At 41.7% G+C, this 14,302-nt stretch overlaps 1 protein-coding gene across 3 annotated transcripts in view; it reads right to left on the reverse strand.

Moving 5' to 3' along the window:
• Window positions 1-1,404: 1,404 nt before the first annotated feature.
• Window positions 1,405-14,302, reverse strand: part of pacsin1a (protein kinase C and casein kinase substrate in neurons 1a) — a 91,551-nt gene continuing 78,653 nt past the window's right edge. For all 3 annotated transcript variants that reach the window (XM_039689916.2, XM_089124267.1, XM_039689918.2), the window contains exons 7-10: window positions 11,199-11,319; window positions 10,610-10,725; window positions 7,570-7,766; window positions 1,405-2,405 (exon numbers count right to left, since the gene is read on the reverse strand). In XM_039689916.2, the coding sequence (XP_039545850.2) occupies window positions 2,296-2,405; window positions 7,570-7,766; window positions 10,610-10,725; window positions 11,199-11,319 (544 nt within the window). In that variant the 3' untranslated portion in view covers window positions 1,405-2,295. The remainder of the gene's footprint in view (window positions 2,406-7,569; window positions 7,767-10,609; window positions 10,726-11,198; window positions 11,320-14,302) is intronic.

The raw sequence follows: 14,302 nt of genomic DNA on the forward strand, positions 1-14,302 counted from the left end.
ACTGTCAGGCATGTCTGAAAGTGAGTAACTTTAGTAACTTGTGGTTTAGCGCTGACGCAAGACGCGAACTGTTTCGAACGATTCAGTCCGATTTAGTGTACTGGTTCGACCGGTTCACTAAAAAGAACCGGTTCAAAAGAACGATTCGTTCACGAACCGGCCATCACTAGTACTGTTATTGTAGAAAATACCATTTTTAACCTTTTCAATGAAATCCAAATGATCAAATCAAGAAACTTCTTAAAAAAAAATTATGTAGACATTAAGAACATCATACACAGACGTCAAGAATCAGACTGTGAATCTCAATAATGGTGACAAATATAAAGCATGTTGCAGTGCATTCTGGGTGCCACACATCAAAACTCATTCATGGCTCCCATCATGCATTTCTGCATGAATAAATAATGAGCTTTTGTTCAGAGTTGATCTGTTTGTCACCATTGCTGAGATTCATACGCTAATTATTGATGTCTGTCTCTGCATAGAAATGTTTGTTTTTTTATTGATTTGATCATTTGGATTTCATTGAAAAGGCTAAAAATGATGTGCTCTACAACGACAGTGCTGCTATAATCCATAAGGTAAACTTAAACATATTTTTTTGAGTGCTGAGTACGCTGGAAGGGCTGCCGCTTTTGCATAGTTTGTGCTCGATGTTTAAAGGGATAGTTCACTTTGAAATTAATTTTTGTTATGTTTTAGCTTACCTCAAGGGCATCCAAGATGTAGGTGTCTTTGTTTCCACAGTATTTTCAATTTTGTCATTTTTCGGTCAAACCGTTGTTGTCTGCCAGTCATATAATGCAGGTATGGGGGTCCACGTCAAAGAGCATGCACTGAGAAGACAAGATTAAACATGATTTAATGACTTGTAAATGTAAGTACACATTGATGGCCTAAGACACGAAACGAGCGGTTTGTGTGAGAAAACGAACAGTATTTATATCGTTTTTACCTCGTGTTACCACAGCCATGTCGAACTGATCTGAATCAGTTGTCTAATGTTCAACTGAATCATGTCCAACGTTCCGCCGGAAGTGATCGCTTGCGCGTCTACGTCACTCATTGTTTACACAGAGATCTAAACATATTTAGATATACAGGAAATCGCAATGGAAGACGATTTCGATATATCTAAATATGTTTAGTGAATGGTAAAACTTCCGAAACTTCCGAAACTTCCATGGCTGTGGTAACACGAGGTAAAAACAATATAAATACTGTTCGTTTTCTCACACAAACCGCTCGTTTCGTGTCTTCGTGTCTTTCGTGCCATCAATGTGTACTTACATTTACGAGTCATTAAATCATGTTTAATTTTGACTTTTCTGTGCATGTTCTTTGACGTGGACCCATGACTGGCAGACAACAATGGTTTGACCGAAAAATGACAAAATTGAAAATACCACAGAAACAAAGACACCTACATCTTGGATGCCCTTGAGGTAAGCTAAACATAACAAAAATTAATTTCAAAGTGAACTATCCCTTAAATAATCATCTGAAATTTGCTTAAGGGAATAAGGGGCGATTTCAGACACAGCCATAGATATTCTAGTTCCACCACTTTCTGGTTTGAGGTTGACATTGAGTCTGCTGCCCTCTGTGGTCACTGTGGGATTTGCATACAATACAGATGGCCTGAGGAATTAAGGGCTACATGCTCCATAGCACATGCTGCAATGCGTAAAGACATGGACATCAAGACGATACCTAATAGAATAATCAGCGCAACAAGGCATGGACTGATGGTGAGACAGTATGAGGAAAACCGGATAGCCTGTTGTGAGTCATATTCTGTTTAAACACAGTGACACTGGACGAGTACCCCGTAACTGCACACTGAATCTGTTATATGAACTTTGTACTAAAATACAGCAGAATGGCCTCATGAATAACTGTTCAATTGGATATTATGCTATTAGGAGTATTATATACTCATGTCTGTAATATCATTTTAAATGTAATCTGCACAAATAATGTGTATCCTGTACTTGCATAACTGATGGGTCATTTCTTTGTTCAAATCTGTTTGTAAGTATGTATATTATTTTTAAATATTTGCAAACAGATATTAGTAGTGAGCAAGCTGTTCCCCTCCTGGCAGATAAGATCAATATATATATATGTACAGTGTGGATATTTTTACTAAGATTTTTTTGATTTTAAACAAGACTGCATTGCACATCTTCAGGGAAAGTCGTTCATATTAAGTCTCTGGCGTTTTTGCCATGTTATTAGATCGGACAATCAGAGCTGCCTCCAAAGGTGTGTTGTCCTCCAGTCAGGTGATCAGATTTCCTCAACGTAATTGGCCGGGTATAAGCCTGTCCGGCCGCTGTCCAGACGACCTCTGCACCAGCCCTGGTCATCTTCCTCTTCGATCTTTGATAATTCATCACCTGTGGGTGATACATATTATAACTGACATACTTGCCATATGTATATCATAAATCTAGGGATGCACCGAAATTTTTCCCAGCGAAAATTATCGGCTGAAAATGGCACCAAAATTTGAGCCGAAAATAAACGTCGCCCTGCCTTTCAATATCCAACACTCAGGTTTCACTCTCTCGCAGCATTTTTTGTAACTTTGCGAGCAGCTACTGAGGCCGAGCAGGGCAGGACAGTCTGTACCAGCACCCAGTACAGCTCCTCACGGCCCGAGAACACGCTCCTGTACCGCTCGCACTCACTGGAAAAGCAAAGTCTGCTCAAATGCCGACATGAAATTTCTCTGTAGTAGATATTGTTCTGTTTGCAATAGCTCAACTGCTGAATTATGGTGTGTATAGCCATGCTGGACAACGCTGGTAAAACGATGCTACAATCTGTAGCAAATGTAAAGTAACAGGCTTGACGGTATACATGAAACATAACTAATATAATTCATTAATAAAATGTATCTTTGTTAAAGCTACAAAAGTAATTTTCTCTTTCACTTTTGTTGTTTGATCAACATTGGTACATTAAGCTGTTCTCTCTTTAAAATGAATGCACAGACCTAATATAGTTTTCTTTCTCAATTGTTTACATTACAAGACATAACCGACTGTGTTTACGAGGATACTTGCCGAGACGGGCATTTTCACTTCATTTTGCGTGTACGTGTCCATTTAAGCTCAAAAGAAAGAAAGAGAACTGAATTGGCCATTCACATGCTGTCTGCACGGCTCTGTGCGCACGCACAAAAAAAAAAAAAAAACAGAAAACGTCTTGGTTACATATGGTAACCCTCGTTGCCTGAAGGAGGGAACGGAGACGTAGGCCATGACTGACCAATAGGAATCTCGCTAGAGAGGCCAATCTACTTTGAGTGAAACAAAAAAAAGGCAATTCACATTGGCGTGCAATCATTTGCATCAGCTGTGCAGCCTCGCAGCGCTGGTATTTAACGAGCAGCTGTTGCGATTACACACTAGTTTTTTGCTGAGGAGCCAAGCCTGAAAAAGCTAACCACCCCAGCGGGCGGCACCAGATGAGGCAACGGGACCAACATCTCCGTTCCCTCCCTCAGGGAACGAGGATTACCGAGACGTTCCCTATCGGTCAGTCACTACAACGTAGGTCATGACTGACCAATAGGAATCCCTACCAAAGTGCCACAGCTGGAAGCCTCTACAACTTCTTGCCTGGAAAGACGATAGGAGGAGGCTTACACAGAATGAGTCTAACACTGTTGTTCCATGATAAACCATACAGTGAGATATTGGAAAACAGACAGAGTCGGGCTTCTACCCGTCTAAGGAGAGAACACGGGAGGAGACCGGCTCTACACGTAGGCTATAATATCTAGCGAACGTGTTAGGTGTCGCCCAGCCCGCAGCTCTGCAGATATCCGTTAGCGAGGAGCCACGTGCCAGTGCCCAGGAGGATGCAACGCCTCTCGTGGAGTGTGCAAACAACCAGAGCCATTATCCAGTGGGCCATCCTCTGCTTGGAGACAGCCTTTCCCTTCTGCTGGCCTCCGTAACAGACAAAGAGCTGGTCTGAGGTCCTGATGCTTTGAGTTCTGTCCACATACATACGCAAAGCGCGAAAGGGACAGAGCAAAGCCAGGGCTGGGTCTGTCTCCTCCAAAGGCAGCGCTTGCAGGTTCACGAGTGGTAGGAACCTTGGGCACATAGCCAGGCTGGGGTCTTAATACCACATGGTTGTCACCTGGCCCGAACTCTAGGCACGATTCGTCAACCAAAAATGCGTGCAGGTCTCCTACTCTCATGACAGAGGCCAGTGCAACCAGCAGCAAAGTCTTCAAGGAAAGAAGTCTACTGGTTGCAGAGGCTCAAAGGGAACATTCTGAAGTGCTCGAAGCAAGACACCCCCGGCAACGAGCAGACTGAGGAGCCGTGGGTGGTGGGGTGGAGGTAGCAGCTGACCGCCGCAGCAGGGTGTGTCTGATGGCCTCAGTCTGCTTCTGTACAGCCGAGAACTGCTCGGCAAAGTTCTTGACCGCATCGCCAAAGAGGCCGGTCTGGGACACAGGGGAGTTATGGAATGAGAGCTTGTTGGTCTCTCTAATGTCGGCACAGCCAGACACAGCCAGAGATAGGGTTCCTGGACCGCTAGTGTGGACATCGAAGGACCCACCAGCCAGGCGGTAACCTTCGTCACACGAAGCCCAAGGTCCATTGCAGCACGAAGTTCCTGGAGAACTTGTGGATCGTGACCACCCTCGTGCAGCTCCCTCAGTGCCTTGGCCTCTATAGTGTGCATGGCAGAGGAAGCTTCCCCACAGGCAGATGAAAACCTAAACGCCGAGAAGGAAGACGCGGTTCTTCGCGCCAAGTGGAGTTAGGGCACAGCTGCATTGCAGCGGCCCGCTCCACTGGCAGGATACGTGTGTTTCCTTTAGCTGCCCCACTATCAAGGGTGGTGAGGGAAGAGGAGCCACCGGAATGGTTTCTGGCAGTGAAAGGTGCCATCCACATCCCTGTGAGCTCCTCATGCACCTCCGGGAAGAAAGGCACTGGAGTGGGTTGCTGAGAACCAGCATGTGCCACCCCAAGATACCAATCAACCAGCCTTGAGGTTTCGGGACATGGTGGAGGGTTCCACATGAGCCCGATCCAGTGGGCGGTCTGGGAAAGCATGGCCATCATCTCCGGAAGACTTCTGACGCTCCCTCCGATGCAGTGATCGACATCTGGTCATAGTGGGGAGCACCAAACGAAACGACTGGTACACACCTCGAAGATGGTCCAGCACGTTCAGTTGGTAGCTCTACTGGCTGCCGAGCATGAGAGGGGTGAGGGTTCCTCGGGGGTTGGTTCCCTCGCCGTTGAGCACTTTAAACGCACACCTCACCAGCCGTGAAAACAGCTTTTCAAAAAGCTAGTGTGCAATCGCAACAGCTGCTCATTAAATACCCGTGCTGCGAGGCTGCACAGCTGAAGCAAATGATTGCACACCAATGTGCATTGGCTTGTTTTAGTTTCACTCGAAGTAGATTGGCCTCTCTAGCGAGATTCCTATTGGTCAGTCATAACCTACGTTGTAGTGACTGACCGATAGGGAACCTGAATAGAGCCCTGAATTTCAGCCCGAGCCCGACGGGCCCCGACTTATTTACACTCCTCGGGCCGGGCTTCGGGCCAATTTTAACGTCATAGTTCACACGCGGGCCGGGCCTCGGGCCTGTTTTAGGTTTATCTTTTTTATAGCCTATTTTAGATATTACTTAAAATAAAATATGAGAAGATGACTATTGAAAAGCAAACATAGAAAGACGTTTTATAACCTATCATACTGACATGTATGACTGACAGTCTGCTCACGGCACGCACACGCGCACACAGGTTTCCCGGCAACGCGCGATCCGCGCGACCGGCTCGTTCTCTGTTTAGTGTCCCGCCAGCAGCAGAAGTAGTGAGCGTGACTTCAGCGCAGCTGGAAAAAGTACGACTGGATTAAAACTTTCCTCGGTGGATGGTGCTTTTTCTGCACGATGCTCTGTAAGAGACTGTTTAGGAGGTTGTCTTGTTGTTTTTTGTTTGATTGGACTTTAGTTTCATGAGTCTATCGGAAACTTTTGGAAATACGAATGGCCATGTTCTGTAGTGAAGACTTGATTTTTGAGGTAAGATAACCTGCATGTTTGTTTTTAATGTAATTTATCTGATTTGTTAAGATTGCATTCTCTGTATTGTATTGTATTGTAAATTGTATTGTACGAGCGCTGTTGCGAGCAGCGGAGCAGTTTGCCTCAGCTTTTCAAAAATGACAATAAATGTTTAACAAACGTTTAAACTAACGTTAACTAAGTTGTTTTATATCTATGGATTTTATTGTAGCCAAGTAAAGTGTTGATTTGAGAGGCTATAAATGGATCAAACATGTTTAACTCGCTGTCAGGTGCTTGGTCGTCATAAATAAATAAATAAAAAGAAACATTTGTCTTAATTAACTTTATAAAGAAATGAAAATAATCTAAACGGTAACTACTTTGCCATTGAGGACAAAACATATCTGTTTAAATGACTGCTGCAACAGGGCAGGCTGAGTAAGGTGTTTTTTTTTTTTTAATAACGGGCTCGGGTCGGACTCGGGCTGATCATTCTGATGAGCTGTCGGACACGGGCCGGGCTAGGGCCTGGACGTCTCGGGCCAGGGCCGGGCTAGGGCCTAGATTTGAGGCCCGTGCAGGGCTCTAAACCTGAAGTCGTCTTGCGCTTGATGCCTGACTCAACTTAAAAACACATGCAAGTGATAAACTTTCACTCTATGATGGTTAAACTTTGCACATAATTCGCAAATCAAATATTTCAGATTTTAAAATATATTTTGTGACTTTACATAAAAGTGTAATTATTTTATTTGATTGGCTTGTATTTTTTATTTATTAGGTTTTATTTGGCTTGTATTTTTTTATGATTATGTTTTATTTTTTTTATTTTTTTTTTATTTTTTTAAGTACTCAAAAATTTTTGGTTTCAGCCCAGAATTGTCATGTCGGTGCATCCCCACAAAAATCATGTGGTCTAAATGGACGGCATTCTACTTAAAGACTTGTTTTCAGAGAATACATCTTGAATTATTTCTTACCCAAGTGGGAAATAGTTTTTCTTGTTGTAGGCCAATATTTTAAACAATTTAGTAATGTTCCTTGACACCAGAAAAACAACCTTTTGTAAAACTTCTTTGTAAAAGACCCGTTTGGGTTTTTTTAACTACATTTTAATGAAGTTAAAGGCCTCAAGTCTTCATAAGTTTTGTCTCTTAAAACAAGCACTTTCAAAAAAAAGTTTTACTTTAAAATAAAATTTAAATCATGTTTTAATCTTTTGTTGTGCTTTAAAGAAGTGCACTTATTTTGATGTGTTTGACTAACATACATGTAAAGTACTGATGCACTTATAATTGTAACTGTTGTGTTGTTCGACATTATATTTAAATTTACCATATTGTAAATGTACCATTTTGCACCTTCATCATTACAAATGTGTAATTATACATTTATTTAAAAACATGACAAACAAGTTTGTTTTGGTCCAGTTTGCATTAACATCACTAATGACACCTAACATCAGTTTTTTTTATTTTTTTTTATTTGAAACTGCACTTTACCTGCTTTGAAGCTCAGCTCATCCTGCTCTTGGCCTTCATAGTCATACAGCGCCCGCACTCGCACGCCTCCTCTGCTGACCGTGTCATCCTCGAAAGAGTTTCCCCCGCCGTTCGTCTCGTTCCCCGAGTATCCGGCGGGCTGATCGTCATCGGACCATTCTGTGGAGTACGCCTGGTTCTTATCATAGCTGCTCACACTAGACCGAGACAGGGGACATGTGCTGTTAGCATGATATACAGCAACCGCTTACACTTCAGGTTCTACACTTTGGTTGATGGTTGATCAACAAGGTTGAGAACCTTCCTATGGTCCTAAGGTTATTTAGAAAGCCGTTGTTGTACTGTTAAAGAAAGCAAAACAAGAGTGCTCAAGGGGTTGATGAAATGTAATGTTCATAATCATTTTAATGGGGATTTAAAAATAAGCAGTGCTGTAAACACTGAAATGATTTATGTATTTGCTGTGTAGCTTTCTAAAGAGCAGTGTTCGAATTGAGGAGAACTTGGGGGTTAAACATTAAAACTAGAGTGCTAGAAACATGAAACTATTATTTATTTATTTATTGTAAAATCATTGTGCTGCTGACACAAAGCTACATTGTCCCTTATTTGTCCCAGAGATTTTTGTCTGGAAAAACACGCTCAAGTGCGCCACACGCTGTTTTCTGAAGTCATTTACAGACAGTGATGTCACTGAGTGAAACATTGGCTGGGGAATCCTCGTTTTCACTAAATGATGATGGATTCTTTGTTTAATGATTGTTTGGTACACATGATTTACTGATATTCAGCATTTATCTTAGAGCAGAACAGTCACTAGGTTATTATAATTTTGTTATTCAAGTAGTCCTTCTGTATCTTATTCTAGCTCACTCTCTGACAGATGTAATTGGTTATCTAATGTAATTCTGAGACAAATAAAATCTCAGTTGTAGCTAGCAACCCATTCTGAATTAAAGGGGGGGTTGATTGTGATTTCACTTTTTTCATTTTAAATATTGTGTAATGTTGCTGTTGGTGCATGAACAGTATCTGCAAAGTTGCAGCGCTGAAAGTTCAGTGTAAGCAGAGATACCGTCTTTTTAAAATCCGGAAGTTTAATGCCTACAAAAACGAGTCGATTGGGACTACAGCCGGGTTTTATATGTCACTAACCCATACATTTGCATCAACCCTCCCTCCGGAATATGCAAAAAAGGGCATGGCCATATTTCTGCGGCTCGTCCAGTGAGTTGTGTTCACCCAGCTGACAGGTCTTCTGTGTTCGAGCTTCCCACGGATGCTGTACTTAGTCAACAATGGATTCAATTTATGTTTGATTATGTTCCTGAAAATGACGATCGTAATTTAGCTCTCTGTGCTGTGCATTTTATGGAAGACAGCTTCCAGAATCTCCACCAATTCAATGCCGGATTCAACAAGAAACTGTTACTAAAACATAAAGCAGTTCCAACTTGAAAACCAGAGGCAGCAGTTGTTGGGCCACAACCTGTAAGTAGGCTAAGACTTAATTATTTTAAATGGATTTGCATGTATAATTTCAGACGTAGCCTTGTGTTTTAGTTTTATGAAATGCCAGCGCTGGCTTTATAGCCATTATAGGCTACTAGTTATGCTATTTTGTGTCTACGCCAAATGCGTACAAACATTATGGACCTGAATTTTGTATAAGTACTAATGTTGTAAATGTATTTTTCATGTATATATACTTTATGACGTTATTTTCGATTTGATCAAGTACGTAACTGGGTCTGATTCTGCTTCAAACTGATACTGCAGTCTCGACACCATTATTTACATGATTGGACCAGAGGACATGCACGTTTCGCCTGTAAAGGTAATGGGCGTGAACCTTCCGGACAACGTGAGCTACAGTTTAGCCAATCACAACACACCAGCCCGAACTAACCAATCTGAGCCCACTGCCTGTTTCTGAGGAAGTGGTTTCATAGAATCAGGAAGTCAACCAGTCGTTCAAAGGACAGAGGAGGAAGCGGCTTACAATAAAGGTGAAGTTTATCAAAAATAAGACTTTTAAAAAAAGAAAAACCACGAATACATGTTATATTGCACCCCATAAACACAATCATGCAAAGAAAAAAAGCAGTAAACCACCCCTTTAAACAACTCTGTGATTTTTAAATCTCGTAACCTATTCAAAGACAGTGTTAATTTCATTAACAATATGAATTAATATGAATTATAACAAAATTTTAATTAAAACAAACAAACAAAATAAGAGATTGCCCTGTGTAAGATGTATTTTAGGTCAGATCCCTCAGAGATCAGAGTTAGCGGGCACAGTTAAATGCTTTAAATTGCTGCAGTTATGTAACCAAGATAAATTATGAAAGTAAATAAAAGCATAAAATGAGCATACATATTTTAATTAAGTATATCAATTAACATAAAATTAATAATGACTAATAATGTATTCATTGACTAACATGTTCTGAAACTGACAATAAAAAAAGAAAAGTATGTGTATATTAAGAAAAGAAAGTATATTATACGTATATGTATAGATAAGAAACGTATATTATCAGGTTGAGATTTTTTTTTTTAAGGGGGAGGAGTTTAGGGTTTGACACAATTTGAACACTGCTTAAGAGTCAAATGTAATCCCTAAATATTTTAAATAATTTTTGCCACAATAAACTCCAAATTACTGCTTAAATAGTTCATAGTGAGAATTGGACACTAAACTAAAGTGTTACCAACATTATTATTTTATTTAAATTCATTCATCATTATAATGCATTATAGCATAATTGCCTAAGTCATTTTGTGTTTTTTCTTGTTTTCCAAAGACATTGAAATATGACTTAGGCAATAATGCTATGAGGCTAACACAATGATAAACGAACCCTGTATGGCCAGAAACCATTGTTAATCAGAAGTGAGTTATTTGTTGAACTTCACAGAATCTTTATTTGAACGAGTAAATGGGACGGCAATCAACCTCTAAAAAGAAAGAAGGATATTCTCAATGAAAGAAAGGACGCCAAGAACCGATGGGAAAGCAGAAATGACGCCTGACCTGCCGCGGTCGCCGGCTTGACCCGCATGCTCTGTGTTTGGAGTAGCAGGAGCCACTCCGTCTGGCTTCTTCTTTTCTCTCTTGGCAACAGGGTTGGTGGCGTCTGCATTATATTCCTGAGAGAAACACATTCACAACAGAAAATCTGTTTCAATACACACAGCATTCCATTTTCCAAAATCTTTCAGAAAAAAAAAATCATTAAAAACACCAGCATAGTCAAACTTTTCTGAAATATGAAATCAAAAGTAATAAGAAAAGCACATATTTAATAGATTATCTGCATTTAAAATGTATTTAATGGCTTATTAGCAAACCGTAAACAAAACATGTGAAACAAAATTCATAAAACAGCAGAAAATGAAAAGGTAACAAATTAAATCTTGTATTTTTTTTTAACAAGGTTTAAGAAACCAACATGAAAACTTCTAGAGTGCAACTGGACCTTTGGCTTAAAGCCTTAGTGGGATATTAAAGTCAGTGATAACTTTCTCATGTGACCACTAACCCCGGTTTCTTGTACCTTAGAAGCACACTAGACAAGGTCACACAACTGTTAAAACCTCTTTGTTCATTCAGAGTTGTGTACCTCAAACTGGGGCCAGTTCATATGCATGCCAGGGCCGTGATTATTACTGAACCACTTGAGATCCTCTTGTGTGTTGGAAGCCAGAATGGTGCGTTCAAACTCGCGGTACACTGACGCATAGCTATGGCATGGAAAACACAAAAACACAAACTTAACATTAAGCTCTGACAAATGCATTACAGCTAGACAACAAGTCTACTAGACCAGCGGTTCCAATCCAGGACCCACAATTTTAAAACCCACCAAAATATTTATGAATAAAATATTTTAAGAAAACGTGATGAAATGTGTGTGCGCTGGTAGAGTATATGAAATATGTTCACAAGCTTGAAACGCACTCTCTTCAGTCTATATATGACCTGTGAACTCGCGGTGTTCAGTGTGGAAAGCGATCTTATACTCGTTCGGTGTGCATCTAAAAGTCTTTTCACAGACATACAGTGCATCCAGAAAGTATTCACAGAGCTTCACTTTTTCCACATTTTGTTATGTTATAGCCTTATTCCAAAATGGATTCAATTAATTATTTCCTCAAAATTCTACAATACCGCAAAATGACAACGTGAAAGAAATTTGTTTGAAATCTTTGCAAATTTATTTAAAATAAAAAAGGGAAAAAAAATACTCAAGTATTCACAGCCTTTACTTTGACACTCAAAATTGAGCTCAGGTGCATCCTGTTACCACTGATCGTCCTTGAGCTGTTTCTACAACTGGATTGGAGTCCACCTGTGGTAAACCCAGTTGATTAGACATGATTTGGAAAGGCACACACCTGTCTATATATAAGGTCCCATAGTTAACAGTGCATGTCAGAGCACAAACCAAGCCATGAAGTCCAAGAAATTGTCTGTAGACCTCTGAGACAGGATTGTTTTGAGGCACAGATCTACGAAAGGGTGCAGAAACATTTCTGCAGCATTGAAGGTCAGAATGAGCAGTGGTGGGCAGATCGAGGCTTTGAGAAACACTGAAACAGTTGAAGCAAATGTGCCGTATTGTGTCAAGGCTTCGAAACACTCCGTATCCATGGTGACCCCTAGTGGTCAAAACAGTGTTAATGCAACAAAACAAAAAACAAAAATTGAAAGTAAAATCATTTTGTTAGATTTTGTTAGTTCTATGAATGGCTCAGCTGAACAGGCCAATAAGATACCTTTAACTACCCTTATTTTTTGGATTATACAATTTTTTATATATATTTTAATTATACTAATGTCTAATCAAATAGTCTACAAATGTGATCAGAGATCAAGTAAACCCTACAGACACTTGTTCAATGGTTCTCAGTAAATCCTCATGATTTAGTGGTTGACAGAGATAATCGTCCACGGCAACCATCTCTGCAGCACTCCACCAATCAGGACTGAGAACCTTCTGGAAGATCAACCATCTCTGTAGTACTCCACCAATCATGTCTGAGAACCGCTCTGCATTTCAGACCTGAGAACCTTCCAGAAAATCAACAATCTCTGCAGCACTCCACCAATCAGGCCTGAGATTCTTCCAGAAGATCAACCATCTCTGCAGTGCTCCACCAATCAAGCCTGAGAACCGCTCTGCATTTCAGGCCTGAGAACCTTCCAGAAGATTACCAATCTCTGCAGCGCTCCACTAATCAGGTCTGAGAACCGCTCTGCATTTCAGGCCTGAGAACCTTCCAGAAGATCAACAATCTCTGCAGCACTCCACCAATCAGGCCTGAGAATCTTCCAGAAGATCAACCATCTCTGCAGTGCTCCACCAATCAAGCCTGAGAACCCCTCTGCATTTCAGGCCTGAGAATCTTCCAGAAGATCAACCATCTCTGCAGCGCTCCGCCAATCAGGCCTGAGAACCACTCTGCCAATCAGGCCTGAGAACCTTCCAGAAGATCAACCATCTCTGCACCGCTCCACCAATCAGGCCTGAGAACCGCTCTGCATTTCAGGCCTAAGAACCTTCCAGAAGATCAACCATCTCTGCAGTGCTCCACCAATCAGGCCTGAGAACCTTCCAGAAGATCAACCAACTCTGCAATGCACCACCAATCAGGCCTGAGAACCTTCCATAAGATCAACCATCTATACAGCGCTCCACCAATCAGGCCTGAGAACCTTCCAGAAGATCAACCATCTCTGCAATGCTCCACCAATCAGGCCTAAGAACCGCTCTGCCAATCAGACCTGAGAACCTTCCAGAAGATCAACCATCTCTGCAATGCTCCACCAATCAGGCCTGAGAACCTTCCAGATGATCAAGCATCTCTGCAGCACTCCACCAATCAGGCCTGAGAACCTTCCAGAAGATCAACCATCTCTGCAGTGCTCCACCAATCAGGCCTGAGAACCTTCCAGAAGATCAACAATCTCTACAGTCCTCCACCAATCAGCCATGAGAACTGCTCTGAATTTCAGGCCTGAGTACCTTCCAGAAGATCAACCATCTCTGCAGTGCTCCACCAATCAGGTCTGAGAACCGCTCTGCATTTCAGGCCTGAAAACCTTCCAGAAGATCAACAATCTCTGCAGCACTCCACCAATCAGGCCTGAGAACCGCTCTGCATTTCAGGCCTGAGAACCTTCCAGAAGATCAACCATCTCTGCAGTGCTCCATCAATCAGGCCTGAGAACCACTCTGCATTTCAGGCCTAAGAACCTTCCACCAACTCTGCAATGCGCCACCAATCAGGCCTGAGAACCTTCCATAAGATCAACCATCTTTACAGCGCTCCACCAATCAGGCCTGAGAACCTCCCAGAAGATCAACCATCTCTGCAGCGCTCCACCAATCAGGCCTGAGAACCTTCCAGAAGATCAACCATCTCTGCAATGCTCCACCAATCAGGCCTGAGAACCTTCCAGAAGATCAACCATCTATACAGCGCTCCACCAATCAGGCCTGAGAACCTTCCATAAGATCAACCATCTCTGCAGCGCTCAACCAATCAGGCCTGAGAACCTTCCAGAAGATCAACCATCTATACAGCGCTCCACCAATCAGGCCTGAGAACCTCCTAGAAGATCAACCATCTCTGCAGCGCTCCGCCAATCAGGCCTGAGAACCTTCCAGAAGATCAACCATCTATACAGCGCTCCACCAATCAGGCCTGAGAACCTTCCATA

The sequence above is a fragment of the Pimephales promelas genome, chromosome 20 (assembly GCF_988280905.1).
Source record: "Pimephales promelas chromosome 20, fPimPro1.hap1.1, whole genome shotgun sequence".
In the NCBI taxonomy this organism is placed as follows: Eukaryota; Metazoa; Chordata; class Actinopteri; order Cypriniformes; family Leuciscidae; genus Pimephales; species Pimephales promelas.